This window comes from Vicia villosa, unplaced genomic scaffold (assembly GCF_029867415.1).
Source record: "Vicia villosa cultivar HV-30 ecotype Madison, WI unplaced genomic scaffold, Vvil1.0 ctg.001125F_1_1, whole genome shotgun sequence".
Classification (NCBI taxonomy): Eukaryota; Viridiplantae; Streptophyta; class Magnoliopsida; order Fabales; family Fabaceae; genus Vicia; species Vicia villosa.
Window position 1 is genome coordinate 556,467 of NW_026705492.1, and position 16,531 is coordinate 572,997.

Below are 16,531 nucleotides of genomic sequence, written 5' to 3' on the forward strand. Positions count from 1 at the left end.
TTTTTGTGTGGTGGTTGGTTTTTTATGCTAGGTTGATGTGGAGATGTTTGGGACAGGTGGCGGGTTTGGATTGGAGGGTGGAATGGGTTTCTGTTTTTGTCCTTGGTGTCATTTGTGAATTAAGAATTGGTAATCATTTGTGTGTTTGGTTTTATTTTTTGGGTCATGCTAACGAGTGCCCCAGCGGCACTCTTTAAGCATTCTAAATAAAGAAAATATTTTTTTAAAAGTTCACCATTTTAATTTTCGATGCATTAATTACGCATATTTTTAAGAAAAATTTACTTTTTAAAGCTATTAAAGAGTGCCCCTGGGGTTAGCATTTCCCTTATTTTTTTAAGTCTGCAGGGAGGGAACAAGCTGGACGTGCAGTCCAACACATTAGGAAAAGATTTAAAATTTGATTACTTTTATATAAATCTCTTTTTTTCTTTTAAATCTAAAATATACTAGTAATCGGGAAGGAGAAAGTTTAGATACAATTTTTTAAATATAATTTATATTATGGTATATGTATAATTTTTTATATGTATATAATTTTTTTTTTTATTCTTTACATAATATTTAAATATATTTATAGATAAGTTTTCTTCCTCGTAAAATTATCTATCCAATATTTTAATGGAATCAATTTAATTTTTTATATTGTTATATTTCATAAGTATTTAAATAATTCAATTGCCCTGTAAAAAAAATTAATTGTATTTTAAAAATTTTATACCATCTATTCAATTTTAAAATAAGTTCCATTAACCATGTAATAAATATACTACATGTTTGATAAGGAGATGTTGGTGATGTGTATTTTGTAAGAGTACTAAATAATGAGAATATGTCAGAATAACTAACAATGTCTACACTCTAGTTTATAAATACCTATATAAAACTAATTTTTTTAAATAAAAAACCTAGATTTTTCTATAAGTATATTTAGTTAAAAAAAATATGCCTCATGTCATTAAAAGTCTTTTAAGCGTATTAAGTCGTTCTGTTTTAATAAATATAAAAATGTTGTTACTATGTGGACTAGGATAACTTTTATTGCTATGATATGATCACCCAAAAAATTTCATAGGGTTGAGAGAGGATAACTTCTCTTGTCTACAAATATCTTAATCTCTAGGGTTGAGAGAGGATTCACTAATTTCATAGAGAAACAAATACAAATTTTCTTTCCCTTGGTAAAACTAATATAGGCCACACTTACATCTAATTTTTACTCGCCTCAATCATCCTCCTCAATATGGTGACAGGACAAACTAGAACGGCTAGCAACTCCAACAGTGGAGACAACAATGCCTTAACAGAGATGTGTGTTGCTATGGAAGAGTTGCATTATTCCAACCATGCTTTGCAGAAGAATGCCCAGACCATTGAAGAGCGATATCATGAAGACATCAAAGTTGAGTACAAGATTATGAATCCTCAACCTATCTCTGATAAAATTCAGGGCGTTTCGGTACCATAAACTACAAACCGCCATCACTGGAAAAGTTTGATGGAAAAACGATCCCCAAAAACACATCTATGTCATCAATACTCCTATGGAAACTAAAGGCGCCTCTGACTCCTTGAAGTGTAAAATCTTGTCCAACACTTTCAAGGAGGAAATTCTTAGGTGATTCATGAACCTCCACTGCCTTTTAGTGACTAGTTATCAAGTCCTCTCGAGAAAATTGATCCATCAGTTTTCAACGAGTAAGCACCAAAAGGTTTCGATGATAAGCATGTTTAATGTTTGCTAGGGGCATGTCAACAACGACCCTTTAATAGAGACGTGTGCTGCTCTAAAAGAGTTTCAATTTTCCAACCATGTTTTGTAGAAGAATGATCTGAGCCTTCAAGAGCGGCATCATGAAGACATCTATGTAAAAGAATATATTTTGGATCCCCATCTTGTCTCCCACAAAATTTGTGTCGCTTCGATACCAGAAAACTTCAAACCACCATCACTAGAGAAGTTTGATGGGAAATGTGTTGGTGTAAGCCCTATAGACCAATATTTTATTAGAACTTGGTACTTGTATCAAATTATTTATTAATAGTTCAAAGGAAATCCTTTATTATGTTTATTTTTTCATAATGATAAAGTCTATAGAATAGCTAGTCTGTTTAATAAAACATTAAGTGTGACTTAATCATCAGATCTCATTAAATATAATGACGTTATTCTTAAAGTATCTGTAGTCGAGCTTTATTGTGAAGTAGAATAACATTAAAGCATTGAGTCTATTATGTGGATAAATTGATCATCACATCTCATGGATCATGGATGAATAGTTATCAAGCCTTCACATAGGTATGAATATTAGAAGTAATATTTATACTGGATTGACCTGTGATAAGTGCCAAAATATGGTAAATGGACATATGGAATTAGGGCACACATTAACTTGTTTAGCAATTTTTTAGTATTAAAACTCCAACCAAAGTGCAAATGCTGAATAGCAGTCATTTCTGCAGTGCATAAACTGATCCTTACCATTTTTTGTAAGTATTTTCACTCACCTTTAAGATTGGACAAACAATGCATGGATGTGAGCTTCACTAGTCTCGCCCGACGAAGCCTCTAAGCGAGCTCTTGCCCAGCAAGCTTCGGTTGAGGAAAAACATAGTTCCAAAAATGTGAAAAATCAGTAACGTCGCCCAGTGAGCATCAAGCGAGCTCCAGGCAAGGAAAAACAAAATGCCAGCATCCTTCAAATTCAGTATTCTCATCTAGCAAGGTCAAATCAAGAAAGCTCACTAAGCGAGCCTACTCGCGTATGCGTGACAAGGCGGTTTCCAAAAGGCGGCTTAAAAATCTTCATGGTGAAGAAAGGTCGGCTTGCTAGGTGAGGCTTTGCTCGTTAAGCGAGATCAGAATTTCAGCATTAGTATAAATACCATCACAAAACAGAAACAAGGGATATCACATATTTTTCCACATATAGAAAACAAAGAAAAACGGGGAGAAAAGTTTGGAGAATTGAAGGTGGATTCATACCAATTGTCGGGAAATTAACATTGATGCTTCTCCATTTTTGTTCATTTCAATCATTCAAAGCTACCATGAAAATGAGTATGCAAATCTCTCTCTCTCTCTCTCTCTCTCTCTCTCTCTCTCTCTCTCTCTCTCTCTCTCTCTCTCTCTCTCTCTCTCTCTCTCTCTTGTTGAAATTAGATGTAATTAACCATAATTTCATGTATCTCTTTTAATCATTGTAATATTCAAACCGGTTGCTAATCAATATTGATGATATCTTTGTTTCAACGTTAATTTTATAGATTTAAACTGATATTATGAAATACCGTTTGCATCTCGGTTTAGGATAATCATCTATTAAGTAATCAAACTCTAGAGATAGATATGTACCTGACATTCACTACATGTATCGATTCTTAATGCTACCGTATTGTTCAATAGGTTGAGAGATCGTCGATTAAACAATATGGTTGATCTCCCAACATTGTTAAGACATAAATGATGTCGGTGAGCGATACATGAGAATGTTGAATAGTAATTAAGACTTATATAACTAATCAAGAAGATATATGCAAAGTAGGAAAACAAAGTCTAATCCCAAAAAGTTCATATATTTGTTATGAATAACTAACAGCTTTTCACAGAGGTTAGGGGTATCTTTGGGGTTTCAATGGTATTAACGAGTCTCTGAAACATCGATACAGCTATATTGATCTAAAAATTCCTGGAGGCCACCGCTTGCGTCGGATCTTGCTTCCTGTTGATCAGTCCACATCTGAACGGCCGGCCAGATTCGATGTCCTGGAAACTCATAATTCTCTCTGATTGATTTTTTTCCTCTTTAATCTGTTTTTGATCGATGATCCTAACTTTATCGAGAAAATTAGGGAGAATAATTTTTTGAGAAAGGGAAGAAAGAGAATAGAAAAATTGAATATAGGAATATGTAAGTTTGTTGAATTAGGGTTAGGAAAGATGAGAAGAGGGATTTGGAATGTAAGATTCGGTGAGATAATTTGTTTTGCGGATTGTTTTAGGAATTTTTTGTGTGGGGGTTAATTTATTATGTTAGGTTGATGTGGAAATGTTTGGGAGATGTTGGGGTAGCTCAGCTGACACTTGTTAGTTTGATTAAGGAAGTTATTGGTCCAGAATTTAACTTCTAACAACACTATTTATTTATAAACAAGTTGTTGATATTTATAGAAAATTTCTCACCCACCCCATAGCATTTAGGCGCACCACCGAATTGACAAATTTGCCCTCGTGCTTCCGTAGATGGATCTTCGGAAGCACCTTTTTTTTGTTTACATTTACTTTGTTCTGTAGATGCACCTACGGAAGTATTTTGTGGATCCATCTACGGAAGTGTTTGATGTTATACTTCGCGTCAGACCCTTCCCCTCCCTATTCTTCAGTTTTCTCTTCTTCAAACACACTCTCTCTCAACCCCAAAAAACAAACATCTCATATAGTGCATTTCTTTCGCTCGAGTTCGACCAACATTGTCAACATCAACTTCCAATGCATTCCATCAACTTCAAATATCTATTTAGTCGGTAAGTTTTCGATATTTCGAGTTATTTTAGAGTAGTTGTGAAATCGAATTAGAATTTGATATTTAGGTGTATAATTGATTGTATAGGTTTAGGAATAGTGTTTATAGACAATGTAGGTAATGTTTTAGGTTTAAAACCGACGATCACGACAAAAAATGGTGTTTTTGGATGATTGAACAGTGGAGAAGACGCCATCATTGCGTTCTCTACTTTCAGTAGGTTCTGTGGATGGATCTACAAAAGGGATGTGCGTTAGGGCACTTCCGTAGATCCATCTACGGAAACACCCAATGTTTTTGAAACAAAGGTACTTCCGTAGATCCATCTACGGAAGAACCCAGGATTTTTAAAAACAAGGTGCTTCCGTATATGCATCTACGGAAGAGTATTTTGTTGTTTTTATCTTTATGTTTATTTATAAATATGCAGTTTCTAACTCGATCATTTTTGTATTATAGTGTAGACATCATGACTCACGGTCCGGACAGAGACATCCATGGTAGGACAGCACAACACAACCCACGAGGAGATTCTTCGTGCGCATTAGGCTCAGTTGGATCACACTCAAGATCTTCTTCCTCTGGGTTGTTAGATAGTTGACAGGGGCCTCGGAGCCATTGCAGAGGGTTTATTCCCTGAGGGGACTACTCATAGACTTGTGCTGGACGATATGTTCAGGCTGGCAGAGAGTGCATTTCTGTACCGTCGACATCGAGTCAGGACCCGTGGGAATCTTGACGCCAGGGATAGAGCCAGTAGAGCCCTTGGTGGACTTAGAGGCGGAGACGGAGGTGGAGGACATGGGCAGGATGGTACGCAGGATGCTACCCCGCATACTCAGTAGACGAGTTGGATGATGTATTTATATTTGATTTGTTTATGTATTTGATGATGTACTCGACTATGTATTTGGATTATGTATTTGACCGACATTATTTATATATTGTATTTTTATTGGTATAATTATTGTTGTCTTTATATGTAATTCTGAATTAAAAATGTGTGTGTTTAAAAAATGGAGTTTTTAAATGAAAATGAAATGAATTCAAAAAATAGCAGACTGTTCCGTAGATGCATCTACGGAATACTCACCTTCCGTAGATGCATCTACGAAAGTATTTTTAAATTGAAAAAAAAAAAGTGTGTCTAAATATGATTTCTTTGATTTTGTACGCTTCCGTAGATGCATCTATGGAAGAAATAAAAATTTTCAAAATATTGAGTGCTTTCGGAGATCCATCTACAAAAATTAGGGACAAAAATAAAAATTTATGTAGTGTGTAAGAAATCCATGAGGTTGGTTGAGAAATTTTCTATTTATAAATTAATAATTTTTTTAAAAAAATGTTTGGGAGATATGGGGTTTGTGTTGGAGGAGGGAATGGGGTTCTTTTTTATGTGCGGTATTTATGGATTAAGAATTGGTAATCATTGGCGTGTTTGGTTTTATTTCTTTTTAAGTATGGGAGGAGGGTTTTGTCAAAAAAAAAAAAGTATGGGAGGAGGGAACACGTTCGTGTGGTATCCAACACATTAGAAAAGGTAGTCAAAAATTTAATTACTTTATATAAAATCTCTTTTTTTCAAAATTTAACATAGACATTTAACTTAGTCTACAGAGATTTTAGAGCATATTAGACCTTTTTTTAAATATAAAAACTTAAATTTATTATAAATATATTTAAGAATAAATCATATGTTATAAAAAATTAAATTTATTAAACTGTATTATTTAAATAATATAAAAATATTATTATCATGCAGGCTGAAAAAAATTTAATGGACTCTAGATGGAAATTGTCCATGATCTCTAATGTTGAGAATCAAATATGAGGAAAAAATCATACATTAATTAAAAAAAAGGAAGATTAAGCACTTCGTAAGTTATTAAAAATTAAATTTATTAAACTATATTATTTAAATAAATATAAAAATATTATTATCATGCGGACTGAAAAAATTTTATTCGGCCTAGATGGAAATTGTCCATGATCTTTAAATGTTTGAGAATCAACTATGAGAAAAATGTCTCACATTGATTAGAAAATGAAATATTAAGCACTTTGTAAGTGAGAAAACACGCAGTCCTATCACCTTAAGATTTTGGATGAATATATTATGTGTCTAGTGTAAAATGCTCTCTAGTATTAGTATTGACCCCGTTTTGTCTTCAACACTAAGGCTATGTTTGGATAGACTAAAATGAACGGAGCGGAATGGAGTAAAGGCGTAAAGCATAATGGAGCGGAGCGGAATAAATATGGCGTTCTATTGTTTGGGTATTTCATGACGGCATATAAATATTTTGTCATTCCTCCCAAATCGGAGGGTATAAAAAATGATGGAATTGAATGGAATGCATTCCATCCGATTCCGCACCATTCCATCAGTTTTTAATTAATCCAAACATTAGAACCTAAGTTAATATCATTTTGCTCCATTACATTTCACTCTCTTCCATCAATCCAAACATATACCCCAAAAGTTATGAAAAAGGCCATTAGAGAAAACGGGCGGAATCGATCCCGAACGGAGTTTCGGTTGTCCCACTTTAACTTGGGTCATCCGACTCGAATCGATGTCAATTGCTAGTTCATGTCTCCAATATGTGACTTTAAAAAAGTTACACAATCAATTAATAGTAATTAAACTCATTTTGAAAAGAAATTAACTATGAGCAAAATTTACCTACAATACCATGTTTTTTAGATGTGTGTTGTGCTCTAACCAAAATAGCCAAATAAATGTGTAAACTGCCTCAAAATTCATGTCTCAAATGCTTTTTCACACTTACCTAGTAACACTTTGATAATTTTAAGTAATTTAGCACTTATAATCCTCTATTTAGACTTTGTTCTTTATCTTAATATAAAAACAAAAACTTTGTTCTTTATCAATTTTTAATTGTAATAAAAAACACTAAACTCATAATAAAATTTGCAATACGAGCAGAGTATACTGGAAAAGCTTCCATCCCTTCATCGTTTTCTCCATGGTGAATGGGCAATGATAACAAGCATATCATTTCAAAGTTGGGATATTCAGTTTCTCTATGCTTATAAAAGTAAATCAAATAGCTGCAAATTTGTCCAGGTAAATCAAATTTGCAGGAGTTTTTTTAAAAAATGTATATACAAACAGTAATCAAAGGATCAAACCCTGAGCAGGAGCAGGTTTGGAAGAGTGCAGTTCACTCGTTGCTGCTGCTTTTGGGGACTCAGAAAGGACCTGCGCATATTGGTCTTCTACTTTTCGATTTTGTTCCTCTTCTGCATTTTCCACTTTCTCTTTCGTCTTTTGTCCTACATCCCCAGCCGCCTTAGCAACCTTACTAAAAGCACCAGTTACCCAAGTAGTACCGGTGAGTATGTACCGATTCTTCATTATAGCAGACCCTGCGGTACTGACTTTCTGTTCTGCAGCAGAAAATGCTGATTTGGTCTTTTCTGAAACCTGAAACTTTTGATCCACTTCTTTAACTCTATCACTCACAACTGAAGCACCAGCAGTTAATTTCTCGCTAAGCCCAAGTTTTTGGTCAAAAGAGGTAACTTTTGCAGAGGCTGTTGAAGTTAACTGGTGCTTCTCATCGAAACCCTTTGCTTTGTTTACAGCATCTTTCCCTAAAATAAAGCCCTTGGCAAGCATGCCGGTGACCACATCCTCTGCCTTCCGTAAAGCAGAGTCGGCACCACTGGGAGTTTTACCCTCTGTGACCTGAAAAATGTTACATATTATAGACAAAAAAAAACCTAGTCAAGGGTATATTTGGAATGGTGATTTAGGGTGGAATGAGCTCATTAGACTCTACCACCCATCCAAATATACCATTAAGTACATTAACTAGAGGGTCTTTGCAAGGCTTACAGTTGATGCCAACGCAGAAGGTGGAAGCTGGTAATCTGAATCCAGGGTTATGTTAACTGACAAATCAACTATTGTTGCTCCCTGAAATATTAAAAACTCGGTTAGCCTTTAATATAATTTCTGGCTACTATAAACTTCTACATTTAAGGAACAAGACACTTAATTTGGTTCCCCAAAAACATACATGGCATCACATTATTTCCTCCTTTTACCAGTGAAATCAAATTGGTCTTTCAATGATTAGTATTAGTAATGATACCTACCAGTTTCATCCTTCCATGACCAATTTGATGCCATTTTAGGGATCAATTATATAGTAAATATGTCAATTAAAAAAGAGCAATTTGATGTCACGGGTATCTATGAACAAGCAATGAGACATTGCATACATCGTTGGACCAGAATAAGTATTTACCAAGATAGTAGGTTGTATCAACAATGTCACAAACTCACAGTATCACCAATGATAAAATATAATATACTCCCTAAAAATAATGATAAATAAGACACATCCCAAAGTAGAGGCACTTGGGCAATTATCATACTTCCAAAGACTATTATTTTCAATTTCCACACAAACCAAGAAATAAGACAGCTTGTGTCTAGGAACCTATGCAAACCAGGCACAGATTAGCATCAGTAAACGAGCATAATAAACTCTTTCAAGCTCCCCTTCAATTTATATTAAATCTGAAATCGAATGATAATGGAAACTTTCTGACAGTTCTAGTAGCAAAACTGACATTTCTATCTAATGCAGAGAACGGTAAGTTTTTCAGCATCAAACATCACATGAATCAATAATACAACATGCATATCAAAATCAAATTAGATCCACTTTGGTGGTCCATAACATAATGATTAAACGACATTTTACAATGACAATCGACTGCCTAACACGACTCTTTTCTTTTTTCTGAGCTTGATATTAATTAAATAAACTAAATAGGCAGAGTTGCATATCCAATAAGATTGGTGGAAACTAGTAAGTAAAGTTAAATTGATAAACATTCGAGTGTTTTCAATCAATAGTTTAAGCTTTTGTGATAGCTAATTCACAGCACAGTATCAGAGCCTCCATGTTGAGAGGGGAAGAGAACAAAGAAAATAGTTGATTGGAATATCAATTACAAACAGTTATAGAAGTTAGCTATGAAGCACGGACTTTGACACGGACACTGCGACACGACACGACACGGACACTCCGACACCGATAATATCAAAAATATAGGACACCAACACCGCTACATAAACAATAGTATTTAAGCTTCATTAACTATCTATTATTAAAAGAGTTAAAAATATTCTAATAAAAATTAATGTCTTTAATTTTTCATCGATAATATTGTTTCAATACACGTCCACAGGATGTGTAAAAGTTGCATGACGGCAGTGTTATCGATGGCGGAGAGCCAAAAATCGGACATATGGCGCCACCATCCTTCACAAGTTTGTCCATGGGGGAGAGTCAACAACCGCCACCTATACTCACCATGGCCGGTATTTGACAACACTGCATTAAAGGGAAACCTGGTAGAGAATTCTTTCTCCTTTATGGTTCGACTTCATTCTTCACTAACAGATTAATCATTCAATGATCTATTCATCGGCTTATTTTTCTATTCTCAACTGTTGGTTTGTACACATTTGACTATTTGGTCTAGGTAGAGTTCAATTTTTATTTCCCCCCATTCGTCTATATAAGATTTAAATTTCAACAGAAACTAGGGTGGGTATGTTCATTGTCTACGCTTTTCCAGCCCAAAGAACTCTTGTATTAGTGGGTAAGGGCACACAACGAATCAGATATATAACTATTTGTGTGTCTTCACCCAATAGCTTAAGCTTTTGGGATAGTTGGTTCATAATAATGTCAGCTCTTATTTCAACACAGACAAAAACTCAGAATTTCAAATAGGTAATATATATCATAAGAAGGAGGTTAGCAATAAAACCCTTATTGTTGACAAAATGAAAAAGAAGGTGATCAATATGAACTAACAGTGACATCAAAATGATTATCAAAATCACTTTCTTTTATAATACTAAACTTGTTCATGTGAAATGAATGGGAAAAATGACACCTATTCCTAATAGCCTAAGAAAGTAGCTGAGACATATGCAGCCTTCAAGCTCAAAACTAAACAAGCAAGGGACTGCATCAACAAAACAAAACCTAAAAATAATGAGACTGAATGTTGGGAGACAGTGTGAAAAGCAGAGATGGAAATAGTGGGGAACTTTGAAGACTAACCAATAAGTATGACTGATTACATGAGAAGCACCTTTTGAGAAATGGAGGATACATTATGGAGCACCGAAACCTCTGAAAAAAGGGGTGTGTCCGTGTCAATGTCGGACACCTACATCGACACTCGTGATTACGTTTAATTTATTCAATTTTTAAAATTATTACCAATATCGGTGTTGTGTTCGGGGTGTCCGCGCTTCATACATACCACCAAAAGAGGAGCATCCATGCTTTGGAAGGGCAGAAAGCAAGACATTCATCAAAAAACAGACTTCTGAAACCCTCTCAAGTAAGAGTTTCTAAACATGTGGCACTTCAAGATCTTCAAATAAATAACAGTTTTCTACAAGATTCACTGATACTGCATTATCTAGCCAAAAAGCTGAATACTTCATCTAAAGGTGATGCCTTTTGGATAATGACAAACAATGTTGTAGTTCTAAGCCCTGAACTCTAAATAATGAATATATGATGCTTTGGATGACAATCCAGGACAAATTGATCAAGTGCTCAAGATACTTCACTAATTCATAAATAACCATATTTGATACACGTATATTAACAGATAATCAATGTCAGAAATATTACCGATAGTAGTACTGCAGTCTCAGCACCTTGTGGGTCCTTGAAAGTGACAAAGGCTATTTGAGATCTTTCGTCATGACTGCAATAATATTAAACATATGATTGTTTAATGAAACTTAAGATTTGAAGCACTCTAAAAAATAGTTTACCACCAAGCACAGCAACTCACTGACCTTTGCATTTCAACATATTCAATATCACCAGAAAAGGAAAAGAACTCCTTAAGGTCTTGTTCATATGCTCCCAAGGAAACATTACTGACTTTAATAGTTTTGACCTGCAAAGAAAATACATGTAACACTAAAAGTTTAAAACCTAGTGGAGAAAACACCTCTGCTGTTCCGATATGTAACACTTAGGGTAAAATCGAAGCATATATGATATATCTACTGATTCAAATTAACTAAGAATGGGAACTTCCCTTGTGATGTCTCCCATGACTACCAGTAACAATACAAGAAGAAATTGCATACAAAATAATAAACATTAAAATTTCTATCATGCTGTCGGCCACTAATCCACTCATTTTTTCGAATATTTATAATTGGCTCCATACAACTACTACTCATATTAGCTGAAATATTGTGCATATGCAAAAAAGGGGGATACGAGAAAGTTAAAAATTTATGACAACTATATAGAGAAATGAAGTAGTTTAAGAAATCAATAAATGACAACAGAGACCGAAAAGGCAAAAAAACTTAACCCAAACACAGCAGGATGCAGAAAACATCAATGTTAAACATAAAATGATCTGAAAAAATCCCTAACAAAACATAACTTGATCAGCCAGCATAGAGAAAATCAGATTACCAGCAGTCATTAATTTGACGCATTCATGCATTTGACACATCCGTAACCGTTGGATCAACATACAACTGCACCATCCAATCTCAATCCAACAACCACAGGAGTACCAAATGCATCAAATTTATTGGCGGTAGACAATTCAAATTCCATCATATAGATATGCATGACAGTGATATGTCTTTCACTACCAAATATTTGAATCAAACAAGTTTGATGAAAATGATGGGATCATATCTTATCAATATTCAGCAATCACTCAAAAATTGAGTCGGCTACATGGATCAACTTCCGCCATCATATTCTATCCAGAACAATGTTTTTATTCAAATCGTTAATCTCGAAATCTTTCTTAATAACTTGTCTTATAGTTTTTCAAGATCCTCCTCTGCCTCTAGCTTTTTGACTCCTATTGCTTTCAACTTGATATGATATCAATTATCAAGATAATCAATTACTAAAGTAACACAATAACTGTGATGAGTAAACAAACACATAAAGTAAACAATCTATGAAAATCTGAATGCAAATACATCTTTTCAAATTGAAAACAACACGAAATCAATTTTCACATCATTCACATGATATGAACTGAACAGGACTAAGTCGGATCTAGTGCTCCACTTCGAAACTGAACTAAACTACGTTAGATTCTATATAAGTACTAAATCTAATCGATGATAAGGTAAGTCATACAAGGTTATAGCAATGTGTGATAAAAATGAAGAAAATAGGAGCAACGATGAGATGAGAACTTACCGACATGTCAGCGAAGCGTAACGGCGGCGAATTGGGCGGTTTGGGATGGAAGAGGGAGTTGGAGGATGAAGAAAACTGTGCAGTGTGGAGACACGAGTAGAGATTTATGGTTGTCTGAAGGAGCGAGAGAGAGGACTTGGAAACGCGTGCTGGATTTGCGTTGCACGTGCGAGTATCGTGGTGGTTGAACAATGACTTAATTGGAAGAATTGGACTTTCAAAAGACGGACTTTCAAAGACGTGTTATTAGTATTATAGTACTATATACTATAAATAAAAAGGCCAAAACATAGTATAAGTTTATGAAATTAATATAGAAATGCTTTTTTGTATATGTACTTATGAGATTAATAAGTATTATTAGTGTAAAAAGTTTTTACTTTATAATTGGTTAAAATAAAAGTTAAATAATATTTAATGTTTATGATTAATTGATCGACTGTATAAAAAAAATTATTCTATCAATATATTTTAATTAAATTTATATTTTATTTTTGTAAATTTTAAAGAAAAAAATATACACTAATGTGTAAAATATTTTTACACTGTCAACAAATCAAGACCAAGACGTGTATTCGACCAAGTCACGCTTTTAGTTTTAAAAAGTGATATGACATGGTTAATGTTTTAATTCTAATAGATTTAATCTCAATTTTAAAAATTATATTTTTTTAATATAAAATTTCTATTTTTTATTTTTAGCATTTGTATTTCAAAGAAGAAGTTAGTGAGACTTACATGTTAAGTATGTTTCTTTTCTTGTTTATTTAAATTTAAAAAAAAATAATGTTATAGTGTTATATATTTGTTTTAAAATAATTTATAAAGAATTATATATATATATATATATATATATATATATATATATATATATATATATATATATATATATATATATTTAAAAATTAGTTTAAATATATTTTCTTAAAATTTTAATTTAAATATTTCATTATTTTACCATAACTTTTTTATCAAAATTTTTAAAATCACTTAAATATGAAGCTATTTTGAATACTTTTCATAAAAGTTATTTTAAAAATTTATGATTTTGACTATAAATCTTCAATATATTTATGTTATCTGATGTTAAAATTAATTTTTTTAATTTATAAAAAACTAATTTAAATTTTTAGAAATCATTTTACAAAAATCGCTTTTTAAAATACAAAATAAAAAAAATTTAAGTTAAAACAAATGAATTCTATAAAATTTAGATTTTTCCGTTTTGGCTTAAAATTCATTTATTTTGTGTTTCAAATGTTAGTTCACCTCTCATTTGACTAATATAAACTTATGTGATAGAATATTTTTTCATGTAGTATTTATATGAAAATAATATTTTCTTTATTAATTATTAAATATATTATAGTTTTAACAAAATTCACAACTTTTTAATTTAATTTTAATTCAAAAATATATTCAATTAAAAAGAGAAAGGTGATTAAAAGGAATATATATATATATATATATATATATATATATATATATATATATATATATATATATATATATATATATATATATATATATATATATATATATATATATATATATATATATATATATATATATATATATATATATATATATATATTGTTAAAATTTTATTTTGCAATTTTTTTAGCAAATAGAGGAAACAAATATCCACTGGTTGTGCCAAATTATAAGTTGAGTAAACAAGATTAAAAAGGATTTCAATTTCTTCAACAAAAAAAAAGATTTCAAAATAATAAATTAAAATAGTTATGGTGTGTTGCTTCGGACGAGTTTTCTAGTATTCTGAATATTAATTTAAAAAATTGAAAATATTATTTTTTTTAGAAAAAATACTACTTTTTGGTTGAAAGAAAATCTTTTTGAATCATTTGCGAATCAAACAACACTATCAATCATACATCTCCTTGTTAGTATTTAAAATAAGTTATTAGAGTATTTTTATTCTAACAGTGTAACAAGAGATAGCAAACCGGCATCTTCATTTCATTTAAGTATATCTTGTAAAATTCCGAAAAAAATAGGATGGACTCTATTGAGGATGTAGACCTAAAATCTTTCTCCGCCATGCAAAAAAATGAGTGCAGTGCGAGCCCGCGGAAATTTCACCTTTTCAGCTTAGGAATTGCAAATTTTCATGTTAATCACCGCACCCGCAAAAAAACATGGTGGAGTGGGGCGAACATATTATAGAGTGCGGACGTAAAATGTTGACCGTCCCTGCAAAAAAGCGCAAAACTAGCATGTCCGACAGGCCGGGTCCATTTTGCCACCCATGAGTATAATCCATTTTTAGATTTTCTATGGGATCCATTAAGTCACATCATCTTGAAGCAACTCATACAATTTTCACTCCAATAATACAACTCAAAATAACTTATTAAGTACTATAACTTTATCTTATATATTAATATAAATTATTTAAATAAATATAAATATATAAATCAAAATAATAATTATATATTCATTGGGGTTAATTTGGCCTAAACAATAGTAATTTAAAAAAAAATTGAGTAAAATATACTATTAATTGAAAGCAAATGAAATGAAATTGTGAAAGAAAAATTTAAAATTAAGAGTAAAGTGTGGGAGAGAGAGAGAGAGAGAGAGATTAAAGTATGAGAGAGAGAGAGATATTAAAGTATGAGAGAAAATTTTAGTATGAAAATTTTTATTTGCGAATATTTGGCAGGGATCCCGACTAGGGCGCTCTCGCTCAATATTTGAGATGTCCAAGGGGGTTTCAAGGGAGTCACCCAAGAACTTCTTCCAACGTGGGAGTCAAGCTGGAAAAGGTCTCCGTTGACTTCGTGAAAATAGGTAATAAAAAACCTCCCCCAATAAAATGGGAGTAATTAAGACCATGTCTAGGAGGTAAAAACCCTAAGTCCTATAAACCCCTATAAATATCTCATTCCTCAAAGGGAAAAAGACAGGTCCTCGAGTCATACACACTTACTACTACTCATTACTACTCGAAGAGCACTTCGCTCCTTATCGCCTAAACTCTGTCAACCTAACAGCCCGCCTGCAACCCAACAGCGCCGGTCGCTAACAAGGCCTCTCACCTCATGTGAGTTGGTCCCTTAAACAGCCTTAAAACCACAATACATGGCTACTCACCGCTGTGAGCTAGCCCTCACCTTTAAATGTGTAATATACCTACTAGAGTGTATCTCTGCCCTTATAGGGGGAACACCCACGTACGTGTACTTTTTAGGCAATACAATGGCGTCCAGCGTGGAGCCCAATAAGACTATCATGGACCACATTTTTTCTTAAGAACCATCACCTTTTCTATCGTACCCTTAACTCATACACCTAACTATTGTCAGACATGGTAAACATGAGAGCTTCATCCCCTACTTCTGAGGGTACCAGCAGTACAGGCGATGTCGATGCCACGGCGGAGATGCGGACTATCATAGACGAATTACGATGCCACAACCGAACGTTGGAAGACGACATCCAAAACATCATACTAATGACTGCTACTAATTAAAGAAGGAAATAGAAAAGCTAATAGAAGAGGGTCACCTCAAGAATTATGTGAAGAGCGACTCCTTAAATCATGCAAAATGACATAACCCTCGTGAGTGAGAAGATGGCAGAAGCTAGGGGACGAACAAAGCCAAAGAAGTGTCACATGTCAAAGAGGATAAAGTGGTGTGTCATACCCTTAACATCATAGCTGGAGGATTCGCCGAGGGCGATGAAACCAGTTCTGTAGCGGGGAAAATCTGA

General features: G+C 33.2%; 1 protein-coding gene across 1 annotated transcript; it reads right to left on the reverse strand.

Moving 5' to 3' along the window:
- Positions 1 to 7,344: 7,344 nt before the first annotated feature.
- Positions 7,345 to 13,036, reverse strand: LOC131633468 (binding partner of ACD11 1-like). The gene is made up of 5 exons (XM_058904183.1): positions 12,794 to 13,036; positions 11,401 to 11,504; positions 11,231 to 11,306; positions 8,392 to 8,472; positions 7,345 to 8,241 (listed from the first exon to the last, which is right to left on the reverse strand). Exons 1-5 carry the CDS (start codon positions 12,797 to 12,799, stop codon positions 7,669 to 7,671), a joined length of 840 nt encoding a protein of 279 aa, XP_058760166.1. The 5' UTR covers positions 12,800 to 13,036; the 3' UTR covers positions 7,345 to 7,668.
- Positions 13,037 to 16,531: the final 3,495 nt, after the last annotated feature.